The sequence below is a fragment of the Colossoma macropomum genome, unplaced genomic scaffold (genome assembly GCF_904425465.1).
Source record: "Colossoma macropomum unplaced genomic scaffold, Colossoma_macropomum, whole genome shotgun sequence".
In the NCBI taxonomy this organism is placed as follows: domain Eukaryota; kingdom Metazoa; phylum Chordata; class Actinopteri; order Characiformes; family Serrasalmidae; genus Colossoma; species Colossoma macropomum.
The window spans coordinates 38,354,081-38,370,405 of record NW_023494792.1 but is presented as its reverse complement, the minus strand read 5'-3'; the positions used below and the strand labels follow the sequence as shown (position 1 = coordinate 38,370,405).

At 39.5% G+C, this 16,325-nt stretch overlaps 1 protein-coding gene across 1 annotated transcript in view; it reads right to left on the bottom strand.

The window, feature by feature from the left end:
• Positions 1–16,325, bottom strand: part of syn3 (synapsin III) — a 141,223-nt gene that overhangs the window by 114,031 nt on the left and 10,867 nt on the right. Inside the window, exon 2 of the mRNA XM_036577108.1 lies at positions 12,580–12,980. Coding sequence (XP_036433001.1) covers positions 12,580–12,953 — 374 coding nt within the window. The 5' untranslated portion in view covers positions 12,954–12,980. The remainder of the gene's footprint in view (positions 1–12,579; positions 12,981–16,325) is intronic.

The following is a 16,325-nucleotide window of genomic DNA, read 5'->3' as shown; positions in this document are numbered from 1 at the left end:
GCCTTCCTCATTTGATGAGTCACCTAATTGTGATGATTATTTGAAGACTTATTTAGTTACTACAGTTTTACAGATGCAATGAGATATTCAGCTTTACAGCAGTGATGTTCTCTGTTTTTCTCCCGCATTTATCAGGAAAAGAGAAAAAAAAAACTCCAGAAATCCACGCTGGAGTAGTTGTGGCTCTTCAAAAGTTCCTCCCACCTTCAAGATACTTCATCAGAAGAGAGTTTTCCTAGTTTTGAAACTTTACAATCTCACTCTAGAGACTACTGTGGCACCACTGTAAGACGCGATTATGCATGTTCACATGTAGTGATGGTTTTGTTTTTATTTTGGCCAGAGAGTCCCTTTACGGAGAGAGATACAGAGAGAGAAGTAGACAGACAGATAAAAGACAAAAAGAAAGGAGAAAGGGGCAGAAAGACCAAGAGACAGAGATACACAGACACAGAGACAGACAGTTAAAAGAGAAAGAGGGTGTGAAAGAGAAAGAGAGCAAGAGGGAGAGAGAGAGAGAGAAAACGAGAGAGAGAACAAGAGAGAGACAGACTGACAGAGACAGAAACTGAAGTTTAGGAAAACTGAAGAAGAGAAAAAAAGGCTGAGAGAAGGAATGAGAGCGAGATGGAGATGGTCTGGTGAAAGCTGATGTGTGTGGCATCATTGTAAGCCACAAAGCGAGGGGGAACTAAGAATGGGGTCGTATCTGCGAGGGGCCGCCCGAGTCTCCAAGCTACACAATGCCTCTCTTCTGGAATGCCCACAGAGGAAGCGAGAGGGAGACAGAGAGGGAAGAGAGAGAAGCCTGGCTGGGGCAGCAGCTCTAGAGGCAGAAACCTCCCTGTAGGCCTCATCTTATCCATCTGCAAACTTTACACACTGGTGACTTAATAAGAACTTTATATAACACATCCAGGCAACAGAGCAAGTTCCTTCAGACTGTACACTATTAAAAAAAACAAGGTGCCAAAAAGGGTTCAAGAAGCACTTCTTGCTCTTTCAATGGATGCTTCTTTTAAGAACACTTTTTGTAAATAAGATGTAAGTGTGATGAGTGTTTTTAAAGTTTTAAGAACATCTACATGATGTATGCTCTATTTTACAATTCCTGTAACTGGAAATAGTGTGCTATGCAGGCCAGGTCTCCCTTGAAAAATAGACTTTAATCTCAAGGAACTTCCTGGTTAAATAAAGGTTAACGTAAAAACCTTTTTCTAGAACCATATGTCCATGCCACGATTTATTCAGGAACCTATTTGTAAGAGCGCAATGGGTATCCACCAACCATTGAGTGCAAATGCTATTTGGGTTCTGCCTAAAGCACACTTGCTGCATTTAGGCTGACAAACAACACAGGAAATTCTGAGAAGATGGACAACTATTTGAGACTGAACAGTAGAATAAGGACATTGATAAAGCCTTATTGTTACTAAATGTCACAGTAGTCACATGTCAAATAGATCAGTTAATATCAGATTTATTTGCGATACGAAACGAGCATGAGAGGGTACGCTCATTTTTCAGACACAGTGACTGCCTAAATCCAAGATGGCACAATGATACAGCTCTTTTTCTACAAAAGTAGAAAACATTTAAAGTAGTAATATTTGCAAATGAAAAATGGCAAGATGTGAGCTTGAAGCCTATTCTAGGACTCTTAAGGCTACAAGCTACCACGCACCAGATGCATTAGGCAGATACCGCCAGAGACTGTGACTTAGTACTTAGTAGTCTTAGTACTTCACTGTTCTTGTACTGTATTAAATCCAAACCACAAATCCAGGAAAAGGGACATGCAGTTTGAAATGTACAATGAGAAAGTTGGCAATCTAAAGCCTTATTGTTAAGATAAACAGATAAATGCTAATCCATCTGACGTTACTAGCCTAGTCACACCACATTTCACCCCATACCTTTTAGCTTAAAAACAGCTCATGAGTTCATGAATAGTTATTTAGCTCATACCAAACAGGATAAATCCACTAACTGATATGGAAACTTTTAATCTATTACATCTATACAAAAGTGTAAAATGAACTTTTGGTTCAACTTTTTGGTTATTGCTGCTTTTCCTTTGATGCTTCCCGTGTGCTATAACTACACTTACTGTACTATCTGCTACCCGGCAACAGAGACCCTCTGTCTGCACAGGGCTTTCCTTCCAGTGTGCGGTAGTCTTTAGCTGGCTACAGTAGTCTTTCTTTACTTAATTCTTTGGACTAAACAGAGCAGAAACTCTGTCCAAAACATAAAACACTGCCCTCTGGTAGAGTACAGAGTTCAGACATATCATTTTCCTTCAATATGAGAATGAAAAGCGTTAGAGAGAAGCCAATTTGAATATCAAAAGGTTGTATCTTGTAACGTTTGAACAGAAAGCAGACGCTCGCGGTTTGAAAACAAAAAGGAAGCTTTACTTGGGGAATCAGGGATGAGCACCGTAGTCAGATAACGAGCATGGGTCAGTTCCAGAAAACACAGCAAGATGAGAATGGCTACCATAACAAACAAGCGCAAAACAGGTCGAAGTCCACAAAAAAAGTGAAGGGTCAAAATCACCAATCCAAATAACCAGGCAGAAGTACAAAAGGGCAAATCCAAAAACAGAGTCAGAGAAAACGATAAGAATAAAGTCATAACCAGGAAAACCATCAGAAAGAAACCGCTCAGCAGTTTCGTAAAGAAAGCAATACCTCGCAAAAAATGCTAAAATACTATCTAAAACAGCTGCAAAGCATTAGTATTCAGGCGAACTTGAGCGATGATTGGAGGATGAGGATCTCTCTGGAGTCATGTGACTTTGCTGAGGAGTCGGGGAAATGGAGTTCAGTTCGTGCCAGAAAGCGCGAGCGAGGGAACTAGCTCCGTCTGATGAGTGGCAGGAAGCGTGACATATCTGGGCTCTACCTAAAGACGTTTCAAATGCATTGTTTCATGGCCTTAACTGAAGGCTATTGGTTACATGTTACAGTAATATTTATACCAATATACCTCCATCCTTATTCGGTCAGCCATATCAATCAATGGCACGATCTCCATGCCTGGTCCTCGCAACACGTCGAGAATCCACAGCTTAACAGCTGCTCTTGATAACAGCTGCTAGTGTGAATAACTAATAACGTAATAGTTACCAAACTCCAGCAATGTCAGCGTTTGTAGAGCGCAAGCATCTTGGGCGCATGTTATTAGAAAATGTCTCGAGAAATTAGCAAACAACAATTAGCACAACATTTAGCCCTGTTAGGTTTGGGGTTAGAAAGCCACATTGACATAGGCTTATCTAAACATTGCTCAGTTCTGTTTTTCCTATTGTGCACAATAAAACTATTTTAAATTTTCATCAGTTGTTAAATATGGTTCCCATTAAAAGTGAAGGGACATCACAGAAGCAACAAGCCAATGTTGATGTAATAAATTTCATAACGTGATAATATGCTTTTCTGAGAATATCGTGGGCATTGCCAGTACTCAGAAAAAACTTCTTAACTGCATGTTTGCTTACAAAGAGAACATAATTAGTCCAACTAATTGGATTCAGTGCAGCGCAGGGTGTGAAATATTGAACAGAAATCCTTGTATTCATGGCATGACTTTGTCTATTCCAGCTTATTAAATATCAGATCAATAAATATCTTGACATTTCTTGTTTTTTGAAAACTTCATGAAAAGTGTCATGATTTTATATTTTTGCCATATCACACACCTCTACACTGGGATATATACCGAAACCGTAACAGAAGTTTTTGTCCATACCATCCACTAAAATGTTACAGGTGTTTCAGCCTCCAAGCCATCAGACATCTGGTTTGGTGTCGACTAACGGTCATCCTGTTGAAGGCATTCCTTGATGATGTTCCCATGAAAAAAATTGGAAATTCTGAGATGACCAACCATTGTCACTGTTTGAGCCCTAGAATAGGGACTTAAATAAAGCCTTATTGTTGATAAATGTCACGTTGGTCTCTGTGGCTAAATCTCTCAGAGCTGAGCTCAGAGTTTCACTGGTTCCTGACTTTGTGTCTGTGTGCATACATACACGTGTACAGAAGTCTCTATTGTCCCACTGAGTTCATCTTAGAACAGCGTCTGTGCTTTTTTGTGCATAGACAGAAACGCTGTTCTGTACTGAAGAACAAAAAGGAAAAACTTTAACACCATTTCACTTTCCTTGCTAGCCAATAAAGCTATCTGCTAAGGAGTCCACATATGAACAGCAGCAATAAGCACAACAGATCCCTAACCACACATTTCCATTCACTCATATTATGGAACTCTCAACTTATAACCCACACATTTCATTCTGTCTGACTCCAGTGAGGATAGAAAAAAGGGTAAAGACTCATGCCAATGCAGCTACCGTAAATATTCACCATTCAAAATCTTTAAGATGATCAGTACAGTTTCCAGTGAGGACAGTTCTCTTATTTTAAGAGCATGAACTAAAGTGTCATCTTGAATCTAGGGAGTCGAAGTGTCTAGATCATCACACGCTGGTTATAAATTACATTCATGTATCTCATATTACAGGGGAATTCCACTTTTTTATTTTCTGCATAATTAAATAGTTAAGATGTAAACCCAGTTATTCAGAGTGGTTTGGTGTAAGATGCTCCATTCTACAGAAACTTACTGAGTCAGAAATGGTCACAGTGGTGACAGGAACCAGTTTATTGCCTCTAAAAGTTCCCTCACAGAATGTTACTACATGGAATGGTTACGGATTCACTGCCTGATGTCTGAGACATAGTTTTACTACAGAAGAGCTACATGCAGGCTGTTGGAGGGCAAATATTTATTATCAACATCACATATCAACACTTAGAAAACGGGTAGGTTCACTGGTAGTTTTAAATTCTAAATAAAATGGCTATATTTGTGGGATAGACATTGCGACCCCTGGTTCCTATCACCACCACTGTAAAGAAATCTGTCTGTCAATTTCTCTATAATAAATTTCACATCAAACCACTCTGAATGACTTTGTTTACACCACAATGATTAAACTTTGCAGAAATTTTGAAATACAATTACCCTTTAATGTACCTAGATGACTGTGAAAGAACTGCAAATCTGACTGCTGAACCAGCACTTTTGTCAGGCCCACAGAGCTACTGTATAATTCTGTTAGAAAGTAAGGTTTCCAAAATGTCGCATCTGCTTTTGGATGCTTAAACACAATGGCAACTAGGACTGGGTATCATTCAAAATGTTTTGATACCAATACCGATACCGATGCCCTGACTTCAACAACGATTCCTGAAAAAAACTTTACTGGTACTTTCTTTTAATTTACAAAAAGAAAGTGGTTGTATTTACTGACTGCAACAGACGGCAAACTAATCAAGAAATGCTGACATTCACAACGCTCATGTGAAATGTAATTCACACAGCCAATCAGCAGTCTACATTTTAGAACAAGCATGCTGATTGGCCAGTAATTCAGCAATTTGTACCGTAAAAGTACTGAATCTGAAACCCAGTCTTACTGATAACCTCTTTCCAAATATTACCAAGACATTTAACCAAAATCACTCAAACAAAGCTGAAAATGTATAATGTTCCAAAAAAGTTGGGAGAGTATGTGTAATATACACTAATTCCAAATTTCATGCCTGCAACACAATCCAAAAAAGTTGTGACAGGAGCATTTTTACCACTCTGTTACATCACCTTTGCCTTTCACACCACATAATAATTGTTTGGGGACTGAAAACACAAACTGATTCAGTTTTGAAAGCATAATTTTTTGTCATTCTTCTTTTAAACATGTCTTAAGGTGTGCAACCATACAGGGCCTTTGTTGTCATATTTTAAGCTTATAAGACGAGGTTTTCAATGGGAGACAGTTCTGGACCACAGACAGAGCAGTCTAGCACCCCCCACTTTCTTATTACACAGCCATTCCTTTGTAACACATGCAGAATGCGGCTTGGTGTTGTCATGTTAAATAAGCATGGATGTTCCTGAAAAAGACGTTGTCTAAAGGGCAATACCAATACTGATTAACAATACCGATACTAACCAATCTAAACTAATTAACCTATAAGTCCTGATATTTATACAATTACATTTTTAAAATATTTTGGTAAAATCTATGTTCTGTGTCACAAATTAAACTAAATCATGGCTAAAGGCTATTATCATGCAAAGAGTCTGGCGGTTCCTTCTGCTCCCTTAATAACAATCTGAATTAACATTAACTCAGACTGTAAGTGACTGAACAGCAGCAGATGAGTGGTTACTGAAAGAAGCCTGACCCAGCCGTTCATGTAAGGGGCTCCTGTTAGCATGTTTTTCTCATGAAATACTGATTTTCACATGAGTATTTCTACTTTCAGCTAGTTCAGAAATTGCTTTGTGGTGTCAGTCATAGGTATCAGTATCCCCATTTCTGATACCAATACTGCATTTAAGTGCCAGTATCGTCACCGATACCGATACAGTTCACTGGTTCAGAGTTGCCTTTTGATGCCCATGCATCTGAGAAAGATTGTAAAGTGGTCACTAAGTAATTTCTTGTCAAGCATTCCTCTGTAAATGAGCTCATCTCACCAAATTCAGCTTAATGATTGAAAACACAAAGATCACATACGAGTCAAACAGCAGACAGAGACAACGAGCCCCTACACTGGTTCTGGAGACATACCTTCCTGTAGAGTCTAGCTCCAACCACAATCTGTTTGGGCGGGGCAGCATGTTAGACATAGGCTGGAGCTAAACACTGCAGCAAAGTAGATCTCCAGAAGGAGGGTTGGTGACCACTACTCTGTATCCAAGAAAAAAAAAGGTGAATGCATGACTGATCATGCATTTTCATCACTGGCATCAAAAACACTAAAGCTGACCAAAAATGCATGTGGCAACAGCACAATGATCGAAAACAACTTGACAAAGCCATAAGAACAGCTCAGTAAACAAAACAACTAAATGTTTCAGCCAACTGAAAGCCTAAACTGACACAGTGGGAGGACTTTTTTGTGGCACTATAATTTCCAAAAGTCACTTTGTTTCACCACTTCACTGTAAATTAATATTCATACTTGAAGGGAACAGATAACTGACTACTTTTTCAAGTTAATGGCTGATCTGGCTCCACCTGCTGCAGAGCGTTAGATATGTTGGACTACAGGCTTTACATTTGTGAAGTTTGACTATTTCCCCACCCTGTGGTCAAAGTCGGTTACTGCAGCTTGATAACTTCTATATTGTTCTATTAACAAACTATCACAATCACACTGCATTTTAAAAATAAGAAAAATGTGCAAACATATGTATTACTCCTATATTATTTATTCTTCGTACAGTATACCACCATATGGTATTCATAAATGTGAACTGCGAGCACATAAACCTATGCGAAAAAAGTTTTGTTCACGACTTAACAGAAATGGCTCAGCTGACATTGTTCATTTGAGACAAACCCAAGCACGTTTTTAATTGGTCCATAGCAGTGAAAGTTTCTGTAAGCTACAGAGATTCTTCTTCACCTAGCAGAGCTGCAAGCAGTCTTAATAGAAGAATTTCTGAGCAGTTTATTTTGAAAAAGACATCAGGAGGTGAAAAGTTCTAAAGCAATCCTTGAACAACTTTAGTTAGGCACCCTGGTCGATGACATGAAAACAGTGACCAAAAGAGAGGAAAGCAGAGACAACAGAACTGGCAGCCCTCTTGATATCAAGTAAGCACCCGAGCTGCTTAAGAGGTTCCATATAAAAGGTGGTAATACTTCACTCAAGTGGCTTATTCCAAAAAGCACCAGTTGTTGTAACATTTACTGAGATGTAATGACACTGACATTTACAACATCAGCCTTTATGACAACTGATGCTGTAGGAATGTTTATATAGGTTAAGGACAGTTTATGAAAAGCTTATGTAGGTATCAGGTAGCCTTTCGAACGCTGCCCTTCAGTAAAGTGTTACCCAGAATTTTAAGTAGCAGCTCTGTAATTCTCTCTGAAAAAGCAAAAATAACTGCTTGACTCAGACAACTGTGCACTGCTAGTCACTGATAACCATGAATTGCTAGTTACGAATGACTATGAATTCCATAGGTTAGCTGATACACACCGAAGTAGGACTGCTAATCACTGCATGAGGAAAGGCCACACTAACTCCATTGCAACAGAAAAATGTGCACAGAGATGACAAGTAATTGCTGCACATACATCCACCAGATTACCGACCTCTGGATGAACTAACCATAGAAACCATAGAAATGATCTGAACACCCCGTGTGAAAGCCTCTTCTCCAACAGAGGCAGCTCTCTATTCTTGCCACAGGAGAAAACAAGTAACTGATCTGTCTAATGAATGTCAGCAGTCAGGTCTACATTACGCCTGAAATGCTGCACTGGAATAACAGGGAACATTGCTCGTCTGTGAAGGACTCCAGTTCCATACGCTGATTTACATACGTAGGAGACCTCGAAAATTCCAGAGTGGAGAAAGCAATAATGCCAAGCAATTGGGACCAGTGGGACCATAGGACTTACAGTGGGTGTCGATCTCCCACGTTGATACTACAAAGAGGTCTTTAGTGAATTCTGTTAGAGGCCTGCTTGCAACAGCAAGCCTCAAGTGGGTTTCACTGCACAAACAGTTAAACACCAAGCAAGCGGTTCTCGCACTACCACAGGTATGGTTATGTTAGGTTATGGCCTTAAAGCAGAGGGAAGTTTTTGAAATTTATAAAATTGCATGCTGTTGTGACCTCGATGCTATCTAAAACAACCAAAACAAATATGTGTATAATGTTGGTATTTCTTAAGCTTTCTACAGCTAAAACAGCCTGGGGTCAAACTGACCCTAAAGAACACTGATGTGCACAAAATGTGTAGACGATACTGAAAAGATATCATCCTGTTAATTTTATGTTTACCCATTCGTCCCGATCAAATAATTTTTTAGAGACATTAAACACTGAAAAATAATAAGAGGGTCAAACAAGAAACTACAAAGCTTAAGTTGATATGTTTCTACAGTTTGTGGCATGGCAACATCAGCACTGTATGGGCACTGCCATGCCCCCTCATTTACTGCAAGTCATTTAACATTGCAACTTCAGTAAGGATGTGAAATTAAAAAGCATTTTTACTCCAAGTCAATGTCACTTCCAATATGAACATATTAGAAACACCATCTCTGTTGCGTAGTTTGAACAGGTTGAGCAAATCAGTGGGTACTGTATATAGACAGCTCTCTCCTTTTAAAACATGACCAAAGACATCATTGATCTGGTTTTAACTCGCTTTTTTCTCTGAAATACATGACACTGCAACTTTCGACGTTAAAAAATATCCAAATGTGACCACTCCCCTTTTAAGGATAACATACACACACACTCTTGTGATAAGCAAAAACAGCAGCTATGCAAACTTGAAACCTGGATGACAAAATTTTATACAGCAGAATCTGCAAAAACTGAAGCAGCACAAAAGCTGAGCAGTCAGCTGTCCAATGACCGTCCATCACCGTCCATCTGGAGTGACTCTGGCCCAGCAGCCGCAAAAATAACAATCCATAGCAAAGGCCATCTGGGTGGCTGGACGAACTCTATGGGAAAAATGTAATCATGATTCCTGAACTTATCAGCAAACAGTGGTACAACAGTACTGGCAGGAAATGTCTCAACTGATTAGTTAAGGGCAAATTTTCATAACAATGTAGCCTGCACAACCCAGACGAGGTGCTTGCTGAGGCAGCCATATCTGATGATGACCATGAGCAGCCAAAGGCGTATTTTCAGGGATACATTCTTGGGCAATTTAGCTCTGAAGGGAAGCATCAAGAAGTTCTGTGTATTAGAACAAACAGCACAATGTGACTAGCAGTGAGACTCCCAAGGATGCCCCAAGTGTACCACAGTGTCAAAGTACTTCTCATCCCACACTCATCCCACACTTGCTCTCCAAAAAAACTCAGAGAAGGCATATTCATATGTGGAATCCCCTCCAGGCCATAATAACCAGGATTAGACAAGGTCACTAGCACCTCTTTGGTGCAGGATCTACAAGGAAAATCAGTTGTAGAACCACTGGTTGGAGTGGAATGTCACAGTTATCACTGTGGTAGTGGTGAGCTTCTGCGTTTGGACCTGGGAGCTAGGGATAAAACTCTGTAATGCATAATCTAAACATGAGGCAAGAGTAAGTAACTTCTGTGGGAGTCTGCAGTGCAGCCAAAAACATTAAGCATCAGCATGAAGATGGGACTTCAGGACCCTTTAGCCAATAATGTAACCACAGAAGGGATAGAATCTGGTGGTAGTGCCATGTGCTAGCACTTTTTAGGTCCCCACTTTATCAATCATCTACCTTACACCAGAGCAGGAGAAAAACATTTATCGTTGTGGATATTGTCAGGCACAGGTGGCCACACAGTGCTCCATTTAAAAGTATGAGACTCTTGAGGAAGCCACTGCAGCAAAGTTGCTAGTCTGAGGAACCAGAGGTAGTCAGACCGTGACTAAGGGTACTGTTCTAGGGGGAACTGTCGGTAGCTGTGTGAGCTAGTAAAGCTGGCCAGAATAATCTCAGCGGGTGAGTCATGCAGCCTCTCAGCCTGTGAAGCTCTTACAGAAATGACTAGGTTGTATGAGAACAAATCAAGTTGTTGACCTGTTTCATTGTGAGGAACAGAAAGAGGATGTCTTCTAAGTAAGCAGGTTATTTGTGATATTGAGTGTGTAACACGCAGCCTTTACTTTGTGTGAAGCACAAGGATTATACTCTGATGCCTTTCATGCATAGGAGAGAAGAAACTGAACCATCATTTCACAAATCTTAAAATGAAAACTAAATGTGAAAATGAATACAAATAAACAAAGAATAGTGCCAAATGTGAATCTTGCACAGCAAATGAATGGCAGACTCATGTGCCAGCAGCATGTTCTCTAGACAAACATTTTTTCGTACTTTTATGCTTTTTATATAATTCAGGCTGAATCTCTGAAGCTTTCTGCATTAGCCAAACAAAGCATGAAGTATGGCTCATTAGCCAGGCTAGCTAATAACAGCAGGAACATCATTGAGTTATAAATCTCTCCTCAAACTAATGGACTGCTTGTGGTCTAAAAAACGTTTTATTTTCCTATGATTCATTTTTGAACAGAGTGAAAACTAAGGTCTTATTGTTTTGTGATAAGACATGTTTCACAACCGTATAATAAGCCAATGAATAGTGAAATGTATTCAAGAGCTTAATACTACATAGTCTGTATGCATTAGGGCTGTGAAAGTTAATACTCTAAATGATTAACGCCTAGGCCTGTCATAATCACGCCATATACTGCATATTCATTTCTTTATAAGAAATTCCCTGTGACAAAATCACCGTAATGAAAATTCTCGACTGGCTTGTTGCTTTTATAACACAGCGGTGAACATAAAATATGAAAAATATACACTTTTTCAGAAAACAATTTATCATTTAAAATTAAAAACAGACAATTATTCTGCCAAGAAATGTAGTTCATTTAGAGTATGGTATCATTGCCAAGCAACCATGAACTGTTCTGAGAAGAATGTTTGGTCACCCATCAGTGTATACTGCTGTCATTTCATGATCTTTTTAACATTTTTTTGTATAATAATGAACAAAAATCTTCGTTTATAAGTACTTTTTGGTCACCAGATGACCAATGCGAGTCTTATATAGCACAAATCCAATGTTAGTTAAGAAAATACGTTGTCAGCCCCTTAGCTTAAGCAAAAACGAGTTCTTGCTTCATTAGAGCACTCGATGTCCATGAGAGCAGCATTAGTGTCAAAGATTAATCCATGAACGATTTCAGAATTCAGTTGTTGAGACGCTCATAAGTGTGCGTATATCGTGCATTTTACAACGGCTTTAAACGTGGCTCAGCCAATCATATTTTAGAACCAGAACTATCCATTTTATAACAGCAGTTACAAGTTAAAACTTTACTTTGTAAGGCCCATGACAACGTTTTCTAATTTTTCTCCTATTTAATTTCTGTTTTGTTTGTGGCACCATAAACTACTGTGGAAAATAACTGCTGTCAGCTTGAATAATTGTGATCAGGCCATTATGCAATCCTTGCGACAGGCCTATTAACGGCAATACTTTTTTGCTGTGTCTGAATCCATGATTGTACCCCTTTCATTCAAATATAGACTTTAAAAGGGGTTTTAAAGCAATACCTTCAGCAGCCTATGCTGGACAATGCTAGCAGAAGACCTGTGGATAAATCAACAAGCAACAAACTAACAAAAACAACAGCAAAGTGCAAGGCTATAGCTTTATGAGCGAGAGCAAAAACTACAGTTGTGGAGGATCTGGAACCACTGACTGTACATATGACACATTTCATATAATATCAATGTCTGGAAAATGCAGTCATTTTTGTGCTATATAAATGTTAATTATATATATATATATATGATTAACATCTATATACGAGTTTGTGTGTGCGCATACACAACGAATTTATATGTTACACTGAGTATCAAATTGTATCATTTTTCAGTGTGATATGTAGTCAGAGCAAATATGTCTAAATGGAAATAGCTTCTGAGCTGAGTCATTTCACAACTGTATCCAGAACCGCTCTTACCAATCTGTGTGTGCGTCATCGATGACTAACAGCACTTTGGGTTTGCGGACTGCAGGTTTGGCTGGAGCAGCAGGACTAGCTGTTGGCGCAGCGGAGGCAGCCTCCCCATGAGCTGCAGCTTTGGCTTGTACTGCGCTGGCTATCTGAGCTGTTTTCACCACGCTGGAGAAGGAGCTAAGGAAACTGCCGGAGGCAGCAGCTGGGGCCTGGGGCTGGGCTGGCTGAGCAGGCTGCTGCCTCCTCTCTGTGGCGGGTGAGGCTGGGGAGCTGGTGGAGCTGCTGGAGCCGGAGGGCCTCTGGAAGTCCATCATGTAGCCATTGGGCAGGTTGGCTACAAAGCTGCTATCCGATAAACGCCTGCGCAGGTAGTTCATGGTGGTGCTGGTGATGGTCAGGAGAGGCTGGGATAGGGAGAGAAGAAAAGCACATGTTTTATTGTGGGTCAAAACCTAATTTCAGCACAACCCCCACCAACATGGTACTATAACGTTGGTGTCACTACTGTGCTGAGAATGATCCACCATCAGAAATAAACAGATAAATACATTTTTGAAGGACATACTTTCTCACAACATCCTAGTAAATTAATAAAGTAAAAAAGCCTAGTTAACTCCATCTAGAATCTCAAAGACTTTGGTATTACTCTAATAGTTCACTAGCCCACCGACAGCACTGTTTCTTTGGACATCAGCTTATGTGCTATGGGATGATTAAGTGTGCAACTGCTTAATGCACAAATCCAGGACATTGAAATCAAAGAAGAAATCAAAGAAACTGCCTAAAGTCTTGAGGCACTGCTGGCATGGCAATTTCACATGCACAAATGGTTTGCTATTTGGAAAACATCAAACTGAAACTGTGGAATGGAACAAAGTGAAAACTTGCGATTCAGAATGTTCTTACAAGCAGCAAGGCGACTAAACAGGAAAGTCTGAACAAAACTCTGGCAAACAAAGACATCTACAATAATAACATCACACATGTCACATTAGTTGAAGAACGGGCCGCAGAGAGAAGCTTGAACCGGCCAACTTCATATGAAAGATGACTATCTTGGTTTAATTTGGATTAACAAGGTCAAAGTAGATAGGAAAGCACTGAGTCTTTTGATTAAGCTGTGCTGACAGCGACTGGCAGGGCCTCAGCTGTACTTACTGTTGATTCAATAGAAAGATGGGTTTCCACAGAGGTAAATCTGATGTGTTAAAAAAAAATTAAATTCTACTGCCACAATTTAGACATGTGGGGACTCATTTATAAAATAGACAAAAATACACCAATAGAGGTCAGTATTAGCTAGGCTTTATCAAATATAATTTACTCCAGTCTGAGCCTGCTTGGCCTGCAGGTAAATACATCATGATACATGAGCACAGCCCTGAAATTGCTTCTATGCAGGGGTTAATAAAAATGTACATATTTATCCTTGACTTTACCAGGTCAGGTTTCTGTGGACTTGTTTTTGAGAGAGATTTGTCTATGGTGAACGTTAATTTTCACATAAAACAAATCTTGTCTCGGATGCCATGATCGAACTGACATGTCTGAGGGGTGAGGGACTGTGGGATGGGGCATTCAGTGTCGGTTTTCCATCTGTCCTTCTTCTCCAAAGAAAAAAAATAATCAAGTAGTTTTTATATTCTTGTATTTACTGTAGCAGAAACCTTAAATGCTCAGAAACAGAATAAAAAACAACATAAAGTTACTATAATGTAAAAATTGTTAGTTCTGTTTCTTTTATATAAGCTGTATGTCACCTAGTATCATAAAAGAACAGATTTAGAAAGCTTTTAGACCTGGCAGATGTTCCTGTATGTATTGAAAAGGATCTGTCCACATAGGCACAGGCTATAGAATTTTACTGTTTGTGAATTTATATGGCTATAAAATAGCTCGTGATAATATACTAGAGGTTGTTATGTCTAAATGCACCAAAATGAAATGTTACACATAAGCAGTAAAAGCACAGAGGACATTTATTGTCTACATACACACTGAACGACCACTTCATTAAGTACACTTAATAGTATCTAGACTCTAGTCCATTTTATCAGCTCCGCTTACCATATAGGCGCACTTTGTAGTTCCACAGTTACAGTCTGTAGTCCATCTCTGAATATTTTGTCTGCCCATTTCACCCTGTTCTTCAATAGTCCAGACTGCCACAGAGCAGGTTTTATTTGGGTGGTGGATCAATCTTAGCCCTGCACTGATGTGGTGGTGGCATATAAGTGCATCAGATACAGCAGTGCTGCTGGGGTTTTTCTCTTTACTGTGTCCACTCAATGTCCACTCTATTAGACATGCCTACCTTGTAGGTTCACCTTATAGATGTAAAGTCAGAGACAATAGTTCATCTGTTGCTGCACAGTTTGGTCATTATCTGGTCCTTTATCAGTGGTCACAGGATGCTGCCCACAGGACCCTGGTGACTGGATATGTTTGGTTGGTGGACACCTTGAGGTGTTTAAAAACTCCAGCAGCACCGCTGTCTCACTCATACCAGCGCAACACACACAAACAAGCCACCACAACGTCTGCTAAGAATCATCCAACACCCAAATAATACCTGCTCTGTGGTGGTCCTGAGGGGTTCTAACCACTGAAGAACAGGGTGAAAGGGGGCTAACAAAGTATGCAGAGAAACAGATGGACAATGAGTGAAGATACAAGGAGGCGTACTTAATGAAGCGGCCGTTGGTGTAACAGTCAAATTAATTAACAGACAAATTAATCTACAGCCCAAGTAAAAAAAAAATCTGTTCCAGAACTGTTAAGGATGATAATGTTATTGGTTGCATTTTTATATTTAACATTATATTGTACAGACATACAGTACAGTATCTGATGGTAAGATAGTCGCAACTCAGAAACATACAGGCCTTTAGATTCGCTGAGTGAATGGGTTCAAATTTAGAGGCAAAAGGAAGACGGTTAGAAAGGAAAAAATGAATACAGAAGGAATAATCCTAAGTAAAGAAGGATTTGTGGTAAGGGCAGTTGCCAGTCTCCAAGTTAATGAAAATCTTTGGAGGTCAAACATTACTCAGTATAATAATCTAAATACACATTGATCTCAGTCTGTTTACACATTTCAGCATTTCAATTTTTCATTTCAATGAAGTTCTTCAGAAAATTATATTACTCAAGGTCCCCAAGCATCACCCAAAGCAATAAACAAATTAGCATAGCTGGATAAGCAGCGAGTGAATAGAGTTAAATGTGAAGCTGCAGGGGTAAACATCTGTGGGCATCTGAATCAATAACCCCCTAACTGCTGGAGTGTACAGACAGCCTTAGGGTTTAATAGATTTCAGGAAGGCCAACAAAAGATCCTCAGTGAAAGACACGCTTTAATGTGATACTTTACTATTTTTAAACTCGATTCGCAACGCTTGGTGCCCCAACCTACTGGAGATGTGCCACCCTGCAGAGACAATTTCAGCTGAAGAATTTAGAAGGACATCTTTATACATCTCTTCTGGACTCAAATGAAGCTTGACTCTTACTGCTCTGCGTACTCAAAAGGGCCCATATCATGGAGAACCCAAATTTCCTTGCTGTTTTGGAATAAAAGCATTTGACGTAATATGTAAATATTTGTTAATGCTTTAAAAGGTTCGCTCCCCAGTCCATACAGTCCATAATTGAAAACCAGGCTGCAGAAACATTCCATTTTAAATGTATTGTTTTTGTAAGGTCATGAAAAGCCAAATTTACATACTTCCACCTATCCAGCCTACTAG